This window comes from Halichondria panicea, chromosome 5 (genome assembly GCF_963675165.1).
Source record: "Halichondria panicea chromosome 5, odHalPani1.1, whole genome shotgun sequence".
NCBI lineage: Eukaryota > Metazoa > Porifera > Demospongiae > Suberitida > Halichondriidae > Halichondria > Halichondria panicea.
The window spans coordinates 173,586-186,807 of record NC_087381.1 but is presented as its reverse complement, the minus strand read 5'-3'; the positions used below and the strand labels follow the sequence as shown (position 1 = coordinate 186,807).

The following is a 13,222-nucleotide window of genomic DNA, read 5'->3' as shown; positions in this document are numbered from 1 at the left end:
ACGTGGCTTTCTCGTGCGTGTATATAATTATAAATCTTTCGTCTTTAGCACTGTAAGAAATCTGACTGTACCAGTTGAACTTGCTGCATACATTGTATTGCAACATACACTTCAAACTTGCTTCCATTGAAGACTAGACACATCATATCCACGCAAGGCAACCAATCGCACTCGATACTCTACATCATTGTGTTTCGTTCAAGCATTCTACTACTCAAACTAAAGCACTATGTCACAAGAGCGGTTGCGAGAAGAGACCATCAACTTCGCAGCAGGGCCTGCGCAACTACCATACGAGGTAAGGTAGCTGCTGCCTGCAGCAGGGCCAGGGAAATAGCAAATATTTAATATTACATGTATATGGTTGCACTAACATTTGTATGTGCTCTAGCTGCTGCATGCATGGTGCCTGTACACGTAAGCCCTTGTTGCAATGTGTGTGTGTGTGTGTGTAGTGTGGTGGGTGGGGTTGTTACTTTAGTCTGAAAAATTATGTAGCGAACGTCGTGTGATGATTTATACATCAGATAGTATCTATGGTATTTATTGTCTTTTGTTTTGTACTACAGGTTTTAACAGAAGCTCAGAAAGGACTATTGAACTATAACGGCCATGGGATGTCCATCCTTGGTAAGATTAGTGTGTGGCGTACTGCACTGCACTGTAGCTGTGTGTACGTACGTGCATTTGTTGTAGAATTGAACGCATTTATTGCTGTTAATGTTATTGATTCAGTAAGGATATCGTATAATTATGTGTACAGCTATCTTTGTTGAAGCATACTCAAGTAGGGGTTTCAGTATTAGCTGAACTAACTAGAAAGTATATAGCTATCATGTAGTCGATGGTTACCACGTGGATAGTTGGTTAGTTAACTTATTCATGTCCTGTGGATGCATTGCAATAGCCGGAGCTATGAATTACTGTCAAAACTCTGAATTGTCCCAAAAGTGAGCACACATTTATCACATGTACAGTGACTGGGCAAGGTGTGTTTCAGTAGGTGTACATACCAATGTGGTGGTGACATCGTTTTGGGGATAAAGGTATCATTGTGCTGTCACTGTGGGAGTGATTATTGGCATGTCTTTATATTGTCTGTGTTATCATCAATGATGCTGTTAACCACCTACCACACTCTTCCCACACACACATGTGCACTGCATGTGCATGCTAGCTGTTTAACTACCTACCACACTCTTCTCATACACACACACACACACATGTACAGAGATCACCCATCGATCGCCCATGTTCGACCAACTAAATCAGGAGACAAACGACCTCATCAGAACATTACTGTAAGTCAGGTCATTAGCCCATGCAGGGATGTGCCCACACCGGCCAGTGAACACATGCTAGGCTATAAAAGAGGCAAATCTGTGAGATTTAAAATAGCCACCACTTAGAACATTGTAGGCACTTCACTGCTATTACTATAGACACTGCACCAGGCTTTTGTTGCAGTCCTGTCTCCTTTGTTCTATATAGCCGCTGCATGTGTGCGGGTGTGGTTGCCTGTACGCTGTGTGGCGGTGATTGGCTTGTTGTGTCCAGGCTACTGCGTTGCAACCTGGTTTACCTCACTTGCAAACCTTATTAGGGCCAACCATTGCAGGTCGATATTAGAAGTAGCATTTCTGCCTTTGTTTTAATTATAATTATATCAAGTGAGCTCTTGTTAGCTGCAAGTATAGCCAGTTGACTACATGCAGTGTTTAGTGTAGCACATCTGATATTAGTAGACTAGCATGTGACTAACTAGGCTGTGTACATGTAAACCCCACACCTTGATTATTGACCTTTAATTATTGACCTTTAATTATTGACCTTTTGGCTATAATCTAAATAGCATCTACATTATCAAGGTGATCATGCAGACAGTTGTTAATTGATTATGCCCACCCCCTCACACATCGCCCACACCACACACACACACACAGGAACGTTCCGGACAACTACAAGATTCTATTCCTACAAGGCGGGGGAACGGGGCAATTTGCGGCCGTCCCTCTCAATCTAACATCGTCCAATGAGGATGTCGTGGATTACATCGTGACAGGTCAATGGTCCGGAAAAGCCGCCAAAGAGGCCGAAAAATATGCCAAAGTGAATTTGGTTCTGCCCAAACAAGACAAATACACTTACATCCCAGAACCTGTCCAGTGGAGCTTCTCTGATAAACCTCGCTATGTATACTATTGTGCCAACGAAACTGTGCATGGTAAGTGGGTGTGGCTTAGTTTAATATGTTGCAGGCTAGGCGGTTAATTAAAAACCGCTAAATAGGTTTTGTTAAACTTGATGATTTCAGCTATTCACAAAGCTTGTATATCTATTATAAGCACACCATTGGACAGGTGTTCTAGATGGCTTAGCATTGTTTTGGACTAGGAGGTGGTTAGGTGTAGCATTGTGACTACATGTAGAAGAATGGATTGCTATTGTTGTGAGATTGTGACCTTTGGGTAGACTAAAGGTGACCTTTCTGGTGTTGTCTATACGCATAACTAAACAGCTTCAGTGGTAGCTATAGTGCTTGTTCTATCAACACTCCATTTAGAATTGTTGCTATACTTATCTGTTAATGGCTGTGTGTAATGTACTGATTGTTTAAACTAAAAGCAGTCATTTTATAGCCATTTTAATAACCTCTTTTGAGGCTCCTAGCTTAGATCATAGATTGAAGAGTTAGAGAGATAGGAAGCGGTTGGTATCTTGAGTAACATCCGCGCTACGCTGCGGTTTAATCGAGGCCATCACAACAATATCTATTTCTACACCCACTACAAGTAACTGTGCTTAGTCCGTGCAACTCACTTATATTTCAAGGTCTATACCTATTGTAGTAGTCATAACCAGTACGCTTACATGTTATATGTTCCAATAGCTCTAAAACAGCCTTGGGAACATATAACTTTATTGGAAAGTCTCTTTTTACTGGGTGTGGTCAGTCATTAGCAAGTACTACACGTGGCTCATGGACTAGGCATGTTATAAATTGCTGAAAGAGATGATGTCTCGAGGAAACACAGCTTTGGGAGTTACCCGGCAAAAATATGCTTAATAGCCTCGTTCATAGGGCGTAACGTGGATAATTTTCGAGGTTCCACTGCAGATTCAATGTAAAAGCATCACGTGCACCACTCCGGTTCCTATCCCTCTAACTCTTCAATCTATGCTTAGATCAACATGTACATTATAACCCAGTACGTATAATTGACCACACCCACTGATCACACCCCTTCCAGGTGTAGAGTGGCCAGAGATACCAGCTGTGGGGGAGACTCTGCTCGTTTGTGACGCCTCCTCTAACTTCCTCACCCGCTCCATGGACGTAAGTAGCCACGCCCTGGTCTACGCTGGGGTGCAGAAGAATGTCGGCTGTGCTGGACTAACCGTCGTCATTGGTGAGACAGATGACCCCCCACGTTGTTATATATAGACCCCCTGCATTGGTGTGCTTTAGTGTAGAAATTGATGTACTATAATAATTGTATGGCCATTGAGTAGTTTAATTGGGCGATATAAAAATGGTGGGAAGTAATAAACTTGTTTTCGGTGTGTACATGTATTCAAGCATATCGTACCCCCCACAGTGCGTGAGGACCTCCTGGGGAGTGTACGTAAGGACTGCCCCATCATCTGGGACTACACTACACAGACTAAGATGAAGTCAGCCTATAACACACCTAATGTATGGGGCATCTATATCCTCAACCTTGTACTCAAGTGGCTGCAAGATAACGGAGGCTTAGAAGGTGGGTCACATGATTGTCATGTGATACGTAATTATATATACCGTAAAGCAGGTAATTTTTGTTTCATATTCGTACAGCTCAGATAGTGATGTCGAACCCATTGCAGTAGAACAATTTCGTAGTTTTAATTTTAGGGAATGATGTTCTACAATACAAAAACATACATTATTGTGATGACTGTCATGTGATCTCCCTGTAGCCATGGAAACCAACTCGGCAGCAAAATCTGGGATATTGTTTGACATGATTGGACGTTCCGAGGGTTTCTATAGCCTCATAGTAGAGCCCAAGTACCGTTCCCGTGTCAATATCCCATTCCGTGTATGCAAGGACGACTCCCCCAATGATGAGTTAGAGGTACACACACTCACACCACACACACACACACACCCACACACACACTCACACACACTCACACACACACACACACACACACACACACACACACACACACACACAGGCTATGTTTCTCAAAGAATCGGCCGAACGGGGTCTACTCAATCTCAAGGGTTATCGACTTGTGGGCGGAATTAGAGCATCACTATATAATGCCGTTAGTGTCATGGATACGAAGAAACTGGCCGACTTTATGCGCTGGTTTTACGAAGAATACAAACTTCGAAATTGAAAATTTGAAACTGTAGCAGTTTTCTTTCGTGAATAGAATTGCCTGTAAAGGCTATTAAATATAATATTAGTTCGACTAGTACGATCAGTTTTTGCTTACGCTGCATTTTATAGTGTGATTTTTTGTTATTTATAGCGACTCTTTATATCGAGAGTTCAATATTTGGTGTATATTTTTTCTCTAGGATATTCCTATACTTATGTATGCATTCGTCCTTTAATTGGAACAGTACTCGTTGATTGATTCTTGATTGAGATATGAATATTGAATCTGAAAATGAGTAATTATTGTTATGATAAGTGCAAGCTGGCAATAACGTCTGTTTTCGTGTAGGGGTATAATTATAATGAACCCTTATAAAGGTCATAGTTCACATTTAACGATAAAAGGTCATACTTCATTTATAACGATTAAAGGTCGTAGTTCATCTATATTGATTAAAGGTCACAGTTCATCTATTGGTCATACAAAACAAACTTCGATATTAAAATTTACACATAATACTAAAATTATAGCCAAAATTACATTTGCTAAAAACAAGTCTCTCGAAGTGTCCTCCTTACTGTCCTCCTTACTCCCTCGTGCCTAGATGCATGATCTTCCTAGCTATGGCGGGTCCCCCCCACAGTCCCTTGAGTAGCCCCTCCCAGTATAGCTCAGGCATCACGTCTTTCTTTAGATGATACATACTCCGTCTCTCCTATAGTTAGAGAATCAATTAGACGTACTAACAAACTACTGAATTATCTGCTAGCAATAACTCACTTTTCCCTGGTCGAATGGGAAGGTCTCGAGAGGATTGGCGTTGAAGTCAAACTCAGCCAGTATGGTCTTCCCATAGCCAGTGATGAGTGGGCAGGAGGTGTACCCATCGTACTGTGTGTGAGGTGTGTGGTGTGTGTGTGTGTGTGTGTGAGGGTGGTACATTTTTTGTGTGTACATCTACTGATCGAGCAAATGTCACACTGACATAGACTACTTACCAGAGCACTTGGATTTAACCCTTTCACAACTGCCGCTATATTAGTCTTGAGGATTGCCGACTCAGCAGCTACAGCAGCGGCCGTCTTGCTAGTGGGCACATTCGTACAGTCTCCAATTCCAAACACATTAGCTGTGTGGGCGGGACGAGTACCCTCACAACACACACACACACACACACACTAACTCACGATATCTTCTATGTTGGAGGGTGGTTTTGTCTACATCAACCCAACCTATCTCATCACTGATTGGTTGACCTTTCATCATCGCCAGTGGACCTTGCGGAGGACTGGCATGGAGGAAGTCGTACTGTGTGGGCGGGTGTGAGGGTGTGGAGGAAGTGGAGGGGGCGGCTTACCTTATACGTTTCGATTGTTCCTTCCTGCGTGTTCTCGAATATTGCCTCGTTCTTTGTGATCTCCACACACTTGCGTTGAAAGTTCAATTTAATGTCCCTCTCCTCGACAACTTTGAGCAGACTATTTGCATATTTCTTGACACCAAATATCACTCCTAGCGCTGTATTGTACGTCACCGTGGTCTCGTCACGAACACCGTGCTACAGTAGAACAAGTAACGGGGTTATGCGAGTAATTTTCGTGGGGTCCAAAATTCAACAGTGAGTAAACATTTTGTTTGCTTTTCGTGGGAGGTCAGCTTGCCCACAAACATAACAACTTTTTTACACCACGAAAATTACCCGCTATACGGTAATTCTAGTTGATATTGCTAATAAATAAATATTATGGCAATCATAGTTATCATTCAGTTCGTTCTTACCTTCCTCCAATAGTCCTCGGCCAGGTACATAATCTTCTGGGGGGCTCCGGGGCATTTCACGGGTAGGGGGGGCATTGTGAATATTGCGTTACCCCCCGTAAATCTCTGAATGTTCTGAAACGTCTTGGAGGCGTACAAAGGAGAATAGTTCGTGGACACCATCGATTGTGGATCCTCCAGAAGCGGTTGTAGGCCTTTGATCTGAGGGGGCCGGGATTGTGATAATAGGCCTCCAAAAATTAATTGTTCAACCTACTGATCAAAACACATCATTAGACACGCTATTCAAGTAACATAATTATTTTAGTTCAAAAATTGGACAACCCTCCCCCCCCCGTTTATTTAGATGTTCAACTACATCCCGTTTATTCAATGGTTCAGGGATTCTTTTGGCTGCCATAACTTGAATTCCGTGGATCCAATGTCAAATTTTTTATGATTTTCTGAAAGCTTAGAAAAAAATACTTCAAATGGCGCTATCAAAAATCATATTTGAGAGATAAAAATATTTCCCGATTTGGCGATACCATGAATAATGTCCATGGTCAAGGCCGAAAAATGACCCCCGACAAAAATTTTGGATTGCAACACATCATTTAAAAGGTCTCTTTCTAAGCTTTCTGAAAATATTGACATTAGATCAACGATATTCAAGTTAAGGCTGTTAAAAGATGTTCAACTACATCCCGTTCATTCAATGGTTTGGGGATTCTTTCGGCTGCCATAACTTGAATTCCGTGGATCCAATGTCAAATTTTTTATGATTTTCTGAAAGCTTAGAAAAAAATACTTCAAATGGCGCTATCAAAAATCATATTTGAGAGATTTCCCGATTTGGCGATACCATGAATTAATAGCCCATGGTCCAAGGCCGAAAAATGACAAATTAGGCCCCCGACAAAAATTTTGGATTGCAACACATCATTTAAAAGGTCTCTTTCTAAGCTTTCCGAAAATCTGAAAATTTTTGACATTAGATCAACGATATTCAAGTTAAGGCTGTTAAAAGATGTTCAACTACATCCCGTTCATTCAATGGTTTGGGGATTCTTTCGGCTGCCATAACTTGAATTCCGTGGATCCAATCTCAAATTTTTTAGGATTTTCTGAAAGCTTAGAAAAAAATACTTCAAATGGCGCTATCAAAAATCATATTTGAGAGATTTCCCGATTTGGCGATACCATGAATAATAGCCCATGGTCCAAGGCCGAAAAATGACAAATTAGGCCCTCGACAAAAATTTTGGATTGCAACACATCATTTAAAAGGTCTCTTTCTAAGCTTTCCGAAAATCCGAAAATTAGATCAACGGTACTCAAGTTAAGGCTGTTGAAAGATGTTCAACTACATCCCGTTCGTTTGGAGATTCTTTCGGCTGCCATAACTTGAATTCCATGGATCCAATCTCAAATTTTTTAGGATTTTCTGAAAAAATACTTTAAATGGCGCTATCATTACATGTATACGATATAATAATAATAACATACCCCGTCATACTTGACCTCCAGTCCTAGTGCCACCACCAGATACTCATATCCCACACGCTGTCCGTCCGCTGTTACTACGTAATTCTCGTCGGGGCGGAACTCTGTCACACTAGACCGCACCCACTTGGCATCGGGCGGCATGAGGGAAGCCATAGGACGTGCAGTGGCGTCCATTTTTTTCGCTCCTCCTCCGACTAGCGTAAACATCGGCTGATAATAGTGTGTCTGCGGAGATCATGTGATAGTCGTGTGATACATGTCACTATGTATTTAAGAATTAAGTACGTACGTCGGCAGGCTCGATAATTGCTAAACTGTTTTCTCCGTATTTTCTTCGTATCCATGACCCTACAGCTAGACCTCCTGCACCACCCCCCACCACCACAAACTGGTGGGTATGGTCTAGCTGAGCACGGGCAGACGGAGTGGAATGGAACAGAGACTTAAACAGTCCAGATCCATTCCTGTACCAAATATACATACTAACAACTTGTACTTGTAATTGTGCAAGAAAATTACCACAAACTACATGCAATTATTAATATTATATCGCCGTACCTCAAAGTAGACCTAGGAGCTCTCTGTAGCAGCATGATGATAACTCACTCCAGCTAGCTATACAATGAATACACACAACCTTGGTGTATGTAGGAGTACAGTACAGAGGTCGTTTGATTGTCATGCTATTATTTCAGGAGCTCCTACAGCCCCACCCCCCTTTATGTGTGTGTGTGTGTGTGTGTGTCCTGAGGCTGTCCAAGTTGCTATAGCTCCGCACCAGCAATTATGGTAAGCTACCTCCTATCTTGCATATGCAGAATGCTCCTAGCTAGCTATTTAGAGCTTTAAAATAAAGCATAGCCTAGGTCTAGTCTAGCTATGTGTTACATCTATTTGCACTTTATTTTATCAAGTTAGCCACCCACCCACACACACTCCACACAGATGCCACTCTCCACCCACTCACTGGACAATGAGGAGCCATCAGAGCGTCCGATAAAACACAGCAAGAAGCGTAAATCCAAGCATCCTAAGGCCACCACCATCCATCAAGTCAACCACGACTCACAGCTCCTGGATGCAGTCAGCCAGGGCAAGATACGAGTGATCAAGAGATTACTGGACTCTCGAGCCAATCCCAACCACACCAACGATCATGGACAGACTCCACTCATGCTAGCCTGCACCATATTGGAGGAGGGGGTCAGGAAAGATATTGTAGAGCTGTTGCTACGACGAGGAGCAGACCCAAACCTGCAGGTACGTGGATTATGCATTGCCTATTATTCTATTCTTTTGTTCTCTAACTGTTGGCCTATTTAGTTTTTTCTTCTTCAAATTGCCTATTATTCGTACCCCATGTCATCGCACAAGTTACAAGTAATGACTGAATGGCTCCATTCTATTCTCTGTTATATAGAATAATGCCAAAGAGATCATTATCCACCAATTTGTGCGTGTATGAGATACCCATATATGGCATGCAGTAAATCCTGTATAGGGTATAATATTTGCTTTTTTCTCTTGTGCTTTCGGGTCTAAAATGTATACCTATTATGTCGGCTAGCATAATCCACCCCCTCTCCTCATATACTTGCAGGACTTGCGAGGGAGAACTCCGCTAATGTCTGCAGTTCAACTGGAGGATGATGTCATTATCGAGTGTCTACTGCAGTGCAAGTGCAGTGTACAGCTCCTCGATGCAGACGGTAACAATGCTCTCTACTACGCTGCAATCCGTGGAAACGATGTATTAGTACGAACACTTGTGGGAGTATTCAAACGGCAGGGTGCTGATATCGACCAACAGAATGTGCAGGGATTGACTCCACTGCTTGCAGCTTGTCAGGAGGGCCACCTGGAGGTTGCTAGGATACTCGTACTGGAGGGCGGGGCTTCACCTACTATACGTGATCTCGATCAGTTCATGACGGCTGAAGAATGGATGAAAGTATCGGGATTTCACAGCGAGGACAAATTAGCGTTTCTATCTCCATCAATACAGAAAAAAATGTTGTACAGACGACAACGACAAATGAAAGGTATTAGAACTCTGACTGATTATATAGCGACCAATGAGCTCTTGGATGGCAGCAAATCTCCAAATGTGTTTAGCCTGAGGCGAAATAGCATAGATGACAATGACAGGCTCCCGGATCTAACATCATCGCAACCCGCAAAGTCAATGTTTGGATCTCTACCCGGCAGTGGCAATTCAATGTTTTCCGTACCCCAAGCCGTAACCAAGGCAACACGAACCCCTGGCTATGCGCTTGGACGGCCAGTACCTGCAAAACCACCGTCACATAATTCTAAAACGGCTTTTTTCACCACAAAGAGCGATCTGTACTCCTCGAGCTACCTCTCGAGACGAAAGTCGTTTCTGAGCAAGAATCCTCGCGGTGGGTGCTACCATAGCGGAGCGTTAGAGCCGCTAGAAGGTCCAAGGTCAACTACCGATAACCTCATAGAGACCGGCAAGGGTAGTAATCGTGGTACTAGAAAAAAACACGATCTTTTACCTCCAATTAAGAGATAGATAGCATTGTGTGTTTTAAATCATACACTGTTATAATTCATTTCTTGATAATAATGTAATTACTATAATTATGTACTGTACGTACAACGTATTTTTATAGATTTCCCCTGGTTGATAATTAGTATAATTTTATCAAACATGTCTCAAGTTGAAGATCATCGATATAACACTGTAGAGGAGAATAGAATTAAGCAAGCACACATGTAATTTAATTGTTGCCAAAAAATAGCACTTCTTCTAGACAGTCACTTATTATTATGATAAAAGTTCCTTTTTCGGACACTATTTTGGATACACTATTGTTCTTTCTTCTGCTTCTTGTTTTTCTTTGGACCTCCATTTTTGACCTCTCCATCCCCGCCCTTTTCTTCAAATTCTCGAGTGTCAGCTAACTCCTCGCCCTTGACAACGATCTTCCAGAGCAGACGCATAATAAACCTGAACCAGTAAACCTGCAGGGAAAGTGGCTGGTATTATTAAGTCTCTTTTTAAACTTTCAGAAAATCATTGAAATTGTATCATTGCAACACAAGTTATGGCCGTTCAAAGATTCCAACCCACACAATGGATACTGAGCATCAAATGAAAGAGTAGTAATCTTCTTCTAGTAATAATAAATAATAGTATCCCTAAGCCACACCCACCAGCCACACCCACCTGCATGGCGTACAGTCCCCAGAGCATAGGCAGGAACACAAGAAACCAGGGCCCCCCCTTGAACACGGTGGGTCCAACATAGACGGCAGAATAGATGACCTTCGTGGGGTACCAGTAGAGCCGAAACAAAACACTGCACACGGTGGAAGTGGGTGTGGTTAAGCTGTTTATAGCAAGCTCTAAGATATGCACATGTGTCGTCTTGGGATCAAGCTGATAATTGGTGATAATTCTAATTAATATGCATGCCTTGTATTTACAATAGTATATACATTGTATAAAGCAACAATGAATTAAACACCACTTGTCCTCGTACTCATTACACCCACTACAATGAATCGCTAGTCATGTGATACGCTCCCTCTAGTCATGTGACTTACTGTTGAATGGTGAAGAAGCCAAAGCCCATATTGGCTATAAGCTCAGGCCAATAGTAAGTGCGGCCATTACGGTCTTTGAAGTATATCATGCATTTAGAGAACTCTAGAGCAACATCGCCAATGTCCTGTACGAATAGCACCAACAGACCAATCAGATGGAACCTACGGGTAGTCATGGAGATATATAAGATATAGTATACAAACGTACATGTGTGTACCCACCCACACCACACCACACACTCATCCACCCACACCCACCCACCCACCCACACACACACACACACACACACACACCTGACTATATAGGAGAACAAGAGTAGGCCGAGAGTGAGAATATGATGGAGCATGAGTACAACGAAGTCACGACGTATTGTCTCCAGATAAATAGTAGCATAGCAACAGTGAAGGTAGAAGCCCATCTGAAACATATACAACCAATACTGAGCCTCGTCCACTGATATACCCGGCTGCCAGTCTGTGGGGGGTAAGAGGGGGGGTAATAGAGGTGGAGGGTAGGAGGGGGGTCAATTAGTTTCTGTTAATATGATGTAAATTATTATATTATAAGGAAATGATGTCGAAATGATGTCGTATTGAAACTAATGAATCACCTGCTACAATGAATAGTAAGCACACATATGCAGTACATCAACACAGTGCAGTGTCAACAGAGTCGAATAACTTAGTGCTATTAGCCAATAAAGGCGTGTCAGTGTGTTTGGTGGTGTTATCAGGTCATTATCAACACTGAGATCTGCTCTCACACCTCTGTCATCGGTGGGAGTTAGCACGAGCGCTATTAATCACATTACACCCACAAAAATGCATATATTTAAAATTCCAACATCCCCCTGGTACACCCGCCCCCACACACACAACCCACACATCACACACACTTACTGTTCCACTGGCTACGTAGATCAAAGAAGTAGTTATGTTCCCCTGAGGAGATGATATAGCACGCCCACACCCAGGTCACTGTATAGAAGCAACCCTTCCACAAACTCTCCGGCATCTTTTCCCGCCCATCCTTTGAGAGATTGAACCACACTGGAATACGCTGTGTGTGTGTGTGGGGGGGGGAGGTCAAGTTTGAGTAGCTTGGACACACCAAATTGAATTTTGTGTACATGAAAAGATTAGTAGAATATTTGTAATACCCGCTTCACTTGAAATTAAAATTCTAAAAACAAAAAAGCCAAATGACCTTTAGGTGTGCCTTAGTGTGGTTGACTGTGTACATTGAAGTGGTTAAAGTTTCGTCACTAATAAGGTTTGCATTTTGATTTATTGAGGTCAAAAGGGTTGTAAACATTTCAATGAAGATCATCACACACACACACCCACGCTTACCGTGAACAGAGCCCAGTTCAGGAATAGTCGGAGCATCGTGAGGAATACGGCAATGAACAGCGGCATCGTAATACAAGATAACTCAAACACAACACTTCTGTCCACCCACTCCACAGTCTCATCAAGCCACACCCCCAACCCTCGCCAGGGAAGCCGGTTCATGGTCTCAGTGTAACCTGAGATAGCCATGTCTCGACCTGCTATGAGTGGATTGGGAAACCACGGCGAATGGTTTAAATAGCCCGGGGCATCTAGAAAATCTTGCCATAGCTGAGCCATCTCTTCTGTAAGGGGGAAAATAATCAAAATGTGTATTTTCTATAGGAATTTATACAAGATGCATGCTTGTGGTAGCAAACAAGATTAGTAGTAGTATCAAGCATGATTATTAAAGCATGCGGTGAGCTCGAGCATGAGTGAAAGTACAAGGAAATAGTAGCAAGAGCATGCTGATTGCAACTCACTTTTATGCCGTAGCTAGCTGTAGCTCGCAGAGACACCAGACAGTAGCGTGTACGTACGTGCAGATGTTGTAATTGAAAGGCTCGCCCAAAACTGAAATCTGCTGATAAAACCAAATGCCACACCTCAATAGCCCCCCACGCCCCTTTATTAACCAACCATGCGGTCGGGCACACCCCCTTATTACAAC

General features: G+C 42.6%; 4 protein-coding genes across 5 annotated transcripts in view; 2 read left to right on the top strand and 2 right to left on the bottom strand.

Moving 5' to 3' along the window:
* LOC135336530 (sulfide:quinone oxidoreductase, mitochondrial-like) overlaps positions 1-8,363 on the bottom strand; it is an 80,500-nt gene extending 72,137 nt beyond the window's left edge. The window contains exons 1-9 of one of the 2 annotated variants that reach the window (XM_064532375.1): positions 8,200-8,363; positions 7,931-8,105; positions 7,642-7,866; positions 6,154-6,354; positions 5,732-5,932; positions 5,562-5,682; positions 5,373-5,503; positions 5,155-5,265; positions 4,941-5,089 (exon numbers count right to left, since the gene is read on the bottom strand). In XM_064532375.1, coding sequence (XP_064388445.1) covers positions 4,961-5,089; positions 5,155-5,265; positions 5,373-5,503; positions 5,562-5,682; positions 5,732-5,932; positions 6,154-6,354; positions 7,642-7,866; positions 7,931-8,105; positions 8,200-8,234 — 1,329 coding nt within the window. In that variant the 5' untranslated portion in view covers positions 8,235-8,363 and the 3' untranslated portion in view covers positions 4,941-4,960. Of the gene's footprint in view, positions 1-4,851; positions 5,090-5,154; positions 5,266-5,372; positions 5,504-5,561; positions 5,683-5,731; positions 5,933-6,153; positions 6,355-7,641; positions 7,867-7,930; positions 8,106-8,199 lie in introns of those variants that run through there. The other variant, XM_064532374.1, reaches the window with a different exon arrangement.
* On the top strand, positions 16-4,639 carry LOC135336552 (phosphoserine aminotransferase-like). Its single transcript, XM_064532406.1, has 8 exons — positions 16-298; positions 570-630; positions 1,232-1,301; positions 1,944-2,224; positions 3,252-3,410; positions 3,600-3,761; positions 3,961-4,118; positions 4,222-4,639. Exons 1-8 carry the CDS (start codon positions 230-232, stop codon positions 4,387-4,389), a joined length of 1,128 nt encoding a protein of 375 aa, XP_064388476.1. The 5' UTR covers positions 16-229; the 3' UTR covers positions 4,390-4,639.
* LOC135336539 (inversin-like) lies at positions 8,323-10,317 on the top strand. Its single transcript, XM_064532393.1, has 3 exons — positions 8,323-8,430; positions 8,587-8,901; positions 9,242-10,317. The coding sequence occupies exons 1-3, from the start codon at positions 8,428-8,430 to the stop codon at positions 10,178-10,180; spliced, it is 1,257 nt and encodes a 418-aa protein (XP_064388463.1). The 5' UTR covers positions 8,323-8,427; the 3' UTR covers positions 10,181-10,317.
* Positions 10,318-10,323: 6 nt separating this feature from the next.
* Positions 10,324-13,172, bottom strand: LOC135336554 (ceramide synthase 1-like). Its single transcript, XM_064532409.1, has 7 exons — positions 13,035-13,172; positions 12,571-12,854; positions 12,118-12,277; positions 11,512-11,692; positions 11,218-11,379; positions 10,838-10,970; positions 10,324-10,632 (listed from the first exon to the last, which is right to left on the bottom strand). Exons 2-7 carry the CDS (start codon positions 12,847-12,849, stop codon positions 10,477-10,479), a joined length of 1,071 nt encoding a protein of 356 aa, XP_064388479.1. The 5' UTR covers positions 12,850-12,854; positions 13,035-13,172; the 3' UTR covers positions 10,324-10,476.
* Between the last annotated feature and the right edge of the window lie 50 nt (positions 13,173-13,222).